The sequence below is a fragment of the Myotis brandtii genome, unplaced genomic scaffold (assembly GCF_000412655.1).
Source record: "Myotis brandtii unplaced genomic scaffold, ASM41265v1 scaffold77, whole genome shotgun sequence".
NCBI classification, from domain to species: Eukaryota; Metazoa; Chordata; class Mammalia; order Chiroptera; family Vespertilionidae; genus Myotis; species Myotis brandtii.
This window is the reverse complement of record NW_005371082.1, coordinates 3038592-3047557: the sequence shown is the minus strand read 5'-3', so window position 1 is coordinate 3047557 and position 8966 is coordinate 3038592. Positions and strand designations below refer to the sequence as shown.

The following is an 8966-nucleotide window of genomic DNA, read 5'->3' as shown; positions in this document are numbered from 1 at the left end:
TATTATAATGTTTTAAACTTATTTTCTAAAACTTCTGTAATTTCAGTGTGTATTTTCACTTTGACACAAATATTGTTTAATAAATTTTAAATTTCTAAGTAGATTTTTTGGTTCCAGACTTTGTTACTATTTTCTAATGTTATTGCATATTAATAAGATAATCTTTCCTGTTTTGTTTCTGTCTTGAAAATTTTCTCTAATGTCTACTACATCACTTCAAATTTTTATATATGCTCCTTGGACACTTAAAGTCGTATTCCTCACTAACAAGATACAGAGTTCAAACTATATTAATTAGATTTATGTTATTATTTATATTACTTTCTCTCTACACTTGTTTTGAACCAAGATCAATAAATTAAAGTTTGTTTCAATGTTTAAACTTAGTATTTGTCTACTTCCCCTTTCACTTCTGTTTCATGAAGGTTTCACCCTTTGATAATTTAAAGTATCCCTCTTTATATTGTTTGTTGCTTTTTGTCTTTTAGAATTTTTCCACTATTAAGTCATGATTACTTCTTTTTATCATTTGTATTTATGTGGTATACCTTTACTCATCCTTTTATTTTCAGCATTTCTCTAATTCACTTTGATTTTAGGATGTTTCTTGAATATAGAACTGTAATTTTTCTCTTTAATATTTTGAAAGCTTCATAGTTTTATTGAACTGCTTATCTTTGTAACTATAAAGGAATCAGAGGTCCTCTATATGTTTACAAAGTGTATTTTCCTAATATAAGCAATGATAATTGTATTTATTCTTAATTTTTCCTCTCTTCTGTCATCAAAGTTAGCCAATAGTCCTATATTTCTACTATTTCATTTGTCAGCTTACATGGGTATCATTTGACTCTTTGGATCTACTTCGCTTTCTATATTTCCTCAGTCGTTTCCCAATTTATTATAATTGTACCATTTCTAAATTATTAGATGATATAAAAAGTAAATTCTGGTCTGCAACTCTAATTCAAACATTTGTTTTAATCTTGGTTTTACTGTTAAATTAATGTATTGCTCTCCAATAGTCCTTAGCTGTAGTCTGCCTAACTGGCTGGACTTCATTTCCTGCCCCCAAAATTTCCTAAAGTATTATTCAGAAAAACACAATTACTTGTAGTTAAAAATTGTTTGTCAGCACCCTTTTTACTTCAAGTATCCTTTGTCTCACATTTTCTTCATTTCAATACCTTATGGTTGGTGCTTTACGTTACCTGTATTGAAGGTTGTTGTAGAAAAGTTAAGGCAAGACTCAACATATTTTTTCTCCTTATTTGCAAACTGCAAAGTATTCTTTACTTACATTTAAATCCAATAGTATACTTTTGTGCCGATCATTCAAGAAATTTTCCCTGATAAACAGTATGACCTTTGGTACAGATGGCAATATCTTGTATTAGGATTTCACTAAATTACAGCTGTATATATTTGTTTAGTCCAGTGTCCCAATTTTCTTACTTGAAAACGCCATTTATGCTATTGTTGGAACTTCTGCGCTTTCTACGTGTATAATTTTCTCTGTAATCCTTGGTATAATCTTATTAATACATATTATTTGCTCTCTTTCCAATTTTATCTTCCCTGTATCTTAGTATGCTATCCACACAATTAATTTTCCTTGAGCTTCTTCTGATTTCATTTTTATTTGTGTGAAAGTTTTTTTCTTTTAATTTTCCCCCAAAGTTATGTAAGCTCGTGGTTCAATACTTCCATGTTATCCTACCATTTCTTCCAACTTCTTGAAATTCTGTTTAGTAGTTGCCCTTCCTCAGAAGCAAATCATTTATTTCTTATTTTTTTAACTTATGGTAAAATTTCTAATCACAATTATGTACTCAATAGCAATTTTTTCACATTTCTATATTTTTAAATGTGCTTTCTTTACAAGTTTTAAGAGATGGATCTTGGTTAGAATCTTTTATTAATATCTCCTAATTAATTTCTTTAAATAAGCAACCCTTTTCTCTTAATATTAAAGTACGTATGTTTCTCACTTTCAGTAATCTATATACTGTTCCCTCATAAATGGGTAACTCTTTCCTACTATCTGGTTACACTGAATCAGTCTTCATATCATTGCTATCTTTATTCTCCCATACTTAACTATTGTTTTGATACCAAAACGAAAATAATATCTTTTACCTGGATTTTGTGCAGTTTTCATCAGTGTTATCAGTAAACTCTTGGTAAATTTAAACACTAAAAAGAACTGCCAACAGTAAGGTTCTAAGAGAAATACTACATAGCAATATTTCAATAAAAGCACTAATTTTGGGTGGCTCATTTGCATAGAAAATGGATTTAAAAAAAGAGTAATCATGCAGTGGTCAAAACAGTATAAAAAAACTTATACCAGCAGGTGACTTTTAAAGTAGCTGACTTCTGGACTTTGGGGAAAAAAGATATTTTAGGAGTTTTAAATCACAAAACTGATCAATAAGCCCAATGCCAGTAAAGCCCAATGTAACAAATAATAAAATCTGACTTAGCATGTAAGCAAAGAAATAGCTCTAAGGAAATTTCAATATACATGATATTCCCTGTGTCAAGTAAATTTTCATTGAAATCTTATCCATATGTGCTTTACTTTATTTGATGAAATATTTTATTATTATCCTTAAAATGAACAATATTTTTCAGCAAGCATATAATAATACACTATGTTACTGAAATTGTGATCTTTGTTCTATAATCTACTATTAATAAATATTGTTTTATAAAACATTTTTGCAACTTTTACCATAAGAAGCTATTTTCCATTGTAAGATTATTCCAGTCAGATTGCATGTAAAATTAGATACAAAAGGAGTAAAAATACAATTTCAGTAGACATTTCTATTAATTCATTATAAAAAACTTCTACTTACTTGTGTCCTAAATGCTTCAGAAAGTATCCCAAAACCTTCAGAGCTTGAACCCAAATACTTTCACTTTTTGAAGCCAATAATTTGTAGATTACCCTAAAAATATAAAAACCAATGATCTTTTAAACTTCTACAAATACTGAAAATATAAGTACTGTATCCTTTATAATTAAACGACACATACATAAAATATAAAATACCACTCAGGATTTCAAATTCTTGGAAAAAAGAAAAAATTAGCACATTTTATTAATTTTTATTTAAACTTGACCTTCAAAAATATATTAACAAAAAACTATGTCTCACTTGTTTACATAATTACTTTACAATCTTCATAAATAAAGTTAATCTTCAAAGTCCTTTACTTTGTCCTCTTGCTCTAAAACATTTTTCATCTATATTATTGCCATTGCACTGCCATTGCCCTAACTCATCATCCCTAACACTGATGAATAAAATAATTGCTCTAATTTTGTCCCTCTCCAACTCTTTTCCACACAGTTGACTATATTTTACAAAATGGAAATCTGAGCAAATAAGTTCCCCATTAAAAATTCGTTAATTTTCATCAACAACAGAACAAAATCTAAATTTAGCATTCTATGGACCTTCCAATCCTGGCCATTATTCTAGCTCTTGATCCTAAACTCATTAATTTTCTTGTGCTCTCTTTGGCTGAATTATACCATACTCTCATTTTCCTGCAAAAAACAAGTTGCTCTTCCCACTTCTTGAAATATCTTTATTTTTTTAAATTTATCTTTATTGTTGTATTACAGATGTCGCCTTAATTCCACCCACTGAACCCCTCACCCACTCCCAGGCCTTCACTGCACTATGGTCTGTGTCCATGGGTTATGCATATATGCATACTAGAGGCCCTGTGCATCCTTGCACCAGTGGGGTCCCTCGACCTGGCCTGCAGACATCCCCTGAGGGGTCACAGCTTGTGAGAGGGCACAGGCCAGGCTGAGGGACTCTACCGGTGCACGATTGGGGCCGGGGAGGGACCATGGGAGGGCTCCAGGGTGTGTCCGGCCCATGTCACCCAGTCCTGATTGGGGTCGATCAGGGCCAGCTAACTGGGGAGGGACCACGGTAGGTTGGCCGGGTGGGGAGGGACTGAGAGAGGGCTCCAGGGTGTGTCCGGCCCATCTTGCCCTGTCCCTCTTGGCCAGACCCCAGCAGCAAGCTAACCTATGGGTCGGAGCACATGCCCCCTGGTGGTCAGTGCGCATCATAGCTACCGGTTGAACAGTTGAATGGTCACTTAGGCTTTTATATATATAGATAGTTCTTTGGTTAATCTCTTTCTGTCCTTCCACCCACTTCCATCTGAGATTCCACAGTCTGTTTCATGGTTCTATGTCTCTGGATCTATTTTGTTCATCAGTTTATTTTTGTTCATTAGATTCTACATATAAGTGACATCATGTGATACTTGTCTTTCTCTGACTGGCTTATTTCTTAGAATAATACTCTCCAGTATAGTAATGATTTAATTACTCTTCTTGAGACCTGAGATCCATTTTCTATACACCTCATCAGTTAAGTTTTGGAGGTTATATAGCAGCTTCCTCCATTTATTTCCTTTTAATGAGTAAGACTGCTATATTTATTCAAAAGTTCATAGAATAGGGTCCATTCAAGAAAGCACAACTGTACTCAATTAAAGTCTATTAAAATACTAATATTATTCTCATACCTTATTCCATTTCTTTGATCAAATGCTGGTATCATTGAGGCTGGATGTTCTGACATTAAAGCCACTAGTAACTGTAACACATCATGAATATTTTCATCCTGCATAAGAATAACCAAAATTTCTTTAGTTAAAACTTTATGCTATGCTTTGAATAAAATAATTAAAATAGAAGACCCAGACCATGTCCTACCTCATGCATTGTAAGTAGGTAATTTAATATACTCTGAAGTTCATCTTCTTTGACCCCTCGATCCTAATGTTTAAAAACAGTATTAAGTTAAATCTAAAATTAAAACTTTAATTAAAGGCATCAAAATGAGCATTTTTAAAGAAATTTTAAAAAACTTAAAAGAAGTAATGTTTTAGTTAAAATATCTAGACACTTCATAATCAAGAGACTATATTACTTCAGTTTAAATAAATAAATATTTAAAAATTTATATCTATTCTCTAAAGTTGTTACTATTTGATTGATATTCCCTACAAAGAGTTAGTATGTTTTGATCATGTTATTGTATCAATAATCACTATTTTTAAACATATACTCTTTTCTTAAAATAATGCAAATTACTGCCCCTGCCAGTGTGGCTCAGTGGTTGACTATCGACCTATAAACCAGGAGGTCAAGTTCCATTCCTAGTCAGGGCACATACCTGGGGGGGGCATGCAGGAGGCAGCCAATCAATGATTCTCTCTCATCATTGATGTTTCTATCTCTCCCTCTCCCTTCCATTATGAAATCACTAAAAATTAAATAAAATTCAAAAATAATGCAAATTACTATAAAACTTCACAATACTGAGAATTTTATCTTTATTTTCCATTTTAAAAATATTAATCTTTTAAAAATCCTACTTTGATAAAATACATTAATCTAAGCCTTATTAAAAGAGGACACATAATTTTCTGGAATAAAATCTTTATTCTTGTTTCATATTCACATGTTCCTTGCCTTTGTGCTATAACCCTTAATATAGAGGATCTCAAAGAGTAGTTAACAAAAAGTAAAATTCAACAAAAGTTAATACTAAGATTTATAAAATTTTGAAAGCAATCCCTGAATTTTTTGTGCTAATTTTACGATGATTTTAAACTATACCAAAAATTCCTTTTCACCTAATATATTGTAATTCTGAATTACATAAAATTATTTTACCTTTAGTATTAGCTGTTTCAGAAAAAGTAGCATAAATGCCCGTAGTGATATAATTTCTTTTTGTGATGGCCGCGGACCATCTGAAATAAGACAAAAAGGAAAAAAAAAAAAGAAAAACAGGAAAAAATGTCATGATATTAAATAAGCTTAATGCAATAATGTTAGGGTAGCATGGAATTCTTTAATAGTTATATTTGTTATAATTATAATATTTATTACTACTAATGCCGCATAATCTCAATTATATCAGAGAATCTGAACATTAATTTTTCAGAGTTTTAGCAATTTCAAATTACTCACTAAATGTCAGATTTGAGGGAAAGAATTACTTTTTAAAAATTACATTACTATACATTGATAAATGTATAATCATCAAGTGGTTACACAGATATTTTTCCCACTTCTATTAACTTAATAGGTTGGTTCCCTTTTCCCCTTCAAATCCAAGGTTTCCCAATACTTCTTCCATCCTAAAACTCGTCTTCATTTAAAAAACAAAACATAGAAAAAGCAACACTCTATTGTAATTATTTGTTTGCAGGTCTTTTCTTCTGTCACCTGTATATACCAAATACGTATTATAGGGGACTCTCAATAAATGCTTGTGAGTCAATAAATGAAAATGATACATATATATTAATTACATCATAATATCTAAATTTCAAATTAATTAACTGCAAATATTTAATTACTAAAAAATGAGAATATACAATAAGCACATGTAATATATATAATATACAAAAATTAAATTATACCTTTAAGGTAGGTAGCTAGAACCATGATAGTCCTTAAACATCAAACTTTTCTTAATGTAACCAGGATTTATATAGCCCTTCTGTAAGTTTTAAAACAACAATCCCTTTATGTGTCATTTCTAACATCTCTTATTTATTCAGCAAAAATTAACATGTAGATTATTATATCTGAAAGCAAATTAACATTCAAATAATCCACTCTTTTTACTCTTGAGAAAGAAATATCTTCCCCATTTTCCAAGACTGCCTTCTACATCTTTGCCCCACTTTGCCAATAGTACAAAGTACCCTATCCTCCCTATCAACACTTGGTATTACGTATTCTTAAAAAAATATTTTTCACTGTGAAAAAATAGCACTTATACAGAAGATATAAATGTACAATTTAATGAATTATTATAAAATGAACACCTATTGTATAACCACTTTTTAGGTGAAGAAACTGAACATTGAGAGCAGCCTGGCAGGGAAACCCATTAACCAGTTGAGTGCAGGGAAAGAACTGTACGAAGTGGAGAGTGAGGTCCTGATTTAGGTCATTTGCACATTTCTATTTCTGTTATATAAATATTCCCAACATGACTGATTTCAAGTTCAAGGTAACAATGGTTAAGTACCAGTTTATAAAATCCCTAAATATTTAAACATTGGCTGTGGCACCAGAACAACAGAATCCTCGCCCTACCTCTGATCACATCTCCCATTCCATCCCAGTAGAGTATACCAGTATCTTAGTAAAATTATCTTAGTTTTATTTATAAATTTGCCATTATTTAATGAAGTTGGACAAGTTTTATATTACCTTAATACATGAATATTTTTATTAAGATGAGGGTAATAATAGTGCTTATGTCATAGGATATTTTATGAGAATTAAATAGATCAACATATGTAAAAACATTAGAATAGTGCCTGGTCCATTTTAATTGTAAGTACTCAGTAAATGTTATATGTAATTATTTACTACTGTCATACATTACACAATGTAAAGAGCAGGTTGCATAGAAATATATAGGTATGTATAAATTTTGTGTATGTGAATAATATGAACTAATTTTACAAAATAAAGTACAAATAAATTTATCTTACAAATATAAAACTGAATGACAAGACAAATGATAAATAATACTATTCATGTAAAACACAGAAGCTAAGCAATCCTTTAGGAATACAGACATAAATAGCAAAGGAGTCAAGCATAGTAAAAAATAAAAAGTAGTCAAGTAAAGTAAAAGCACAATAAACATAAAATTAAAGATGGGGTAATCTCTGGGCTGGAAAGGGGAGAAAGGTGTGTGCACTTTCAAACAGGCTTAGGATAATGTTCTATTTCTTAAGCTTAGTGTTACTTATATAAGGTTCACTTTATATTTACACATATAATACCACTTTGTGTTTATAATATATTAAAAACACCTATAACTTGAAACACCTATGTATATACATGAGCAGGAAAAAATATGGCAAAAGCATAATAAGGCTGATAATCTTGGCTCCTTGGGAGAATATTATATTTATTCATAAAACTTTCTATTATTTCATTTGCTACCAAGTTCATGTATTTCTATGATATTTATAATATAAATGTTTTTACAGTGAACCATATAAAATAACAATTTAAGAAACAAAAGTGCTAATCAGAATCAAAGCAAAAAAGATTATACTTCACAAAAAGTTCAATAAAAAAGCTAATGAAGGACAAAGTATCTTTACTGTGTCCTTAAAGCATTTTAGTTGAAAAGAGTATTGATAAAATAAAACTATAAGTTTCAAGTCAGAATTTCACATAATACTAAGTAACAAAATTTCAGATGGATTAGAAAAGATGTTCATTTTATATTTACACATATAATACCAGCATTGCTCAGTGGTTAGAATATTGGCTTGTGCACCTGAGGGTCATGGGTCTGATTCCCAGTCAAGGACACGTACCTGGGTTGCAGGTTCTATCCATGGCCCCAGTTGGGGTGGTTCAGGAAGCAACCAATTGATGTGTCTCTCTCAAATTGAGGTTTCTCTCTCCCTCTCTCCCACTCACTTCCCTTCCACTCTCTCTAAAAATTAGTGGAAAAAATATCCTCAGGTGAGGATTAACAGCAACAATTGTTTAAAACAATTAATTAACAAAACTACAGTTTGAAAAAATAAATTAAAGCATAAAGAAAAAGACATGTTCACCCTGGCTCAGTTGGTTGAGTGTCATCACATGCACCAAAAGGTTGCTGGTTCGATTCCCAGTCAGGGCATATGTGCAGGTTGCAGGAGGCAGCTGTAATGTTTTTCCCCTCACATCGATGTTTCTCCCTCTCCCTCCCTTCCTCTCTCTCTAAAAATCAATAAAAATATATTTTTTTAAAATAAAAAAATGGGGGGTGGGGTGGCAATGGGGGGATAAGGACACATATGTAATACCTTAATCAATAAAGAAAAAAAAGGAAAAAAAAGAAAAAAAATCTCTTCTCAAAAGGAGGACCTATGTAATACTTTCA

General features: G+C 31.1%; 1 protein-coding gene across 4 annotated transcripts in view; it reads right to left on the bottom strand.

The window, feature by feature from the left end:
- The window catches only part of NBEA (neurobeachin), a 776030-nt gene that overhangs the window by 740488 nt on the left and 26576 nt on the right, over positions 1-8966 (bottom strand). For all 4 annotated transcript variants that reach the window (XM_005883142.2, XM_014530733.1, XM_014530734.1 and 1 more), the window contains exons 4-7: positions 5723-5802; positions 4757-4819; positions 4567-4664; positions 2865-2957 (exon numbers count right to left, since the gene is read on the bottom strand). In XM_005883142.2, the coding sequence (XP_005883204.1) occupies positions 2865-2957; positions 4567-4664; positions 4757-4819; positions 5723-5802 (334 nt within the window). The remainder of the gene's footprint in view (positions 1-2864; positions 2958-4566; positions 4665-4756; positions 4820-5722; positions 5803-8966) is intronic.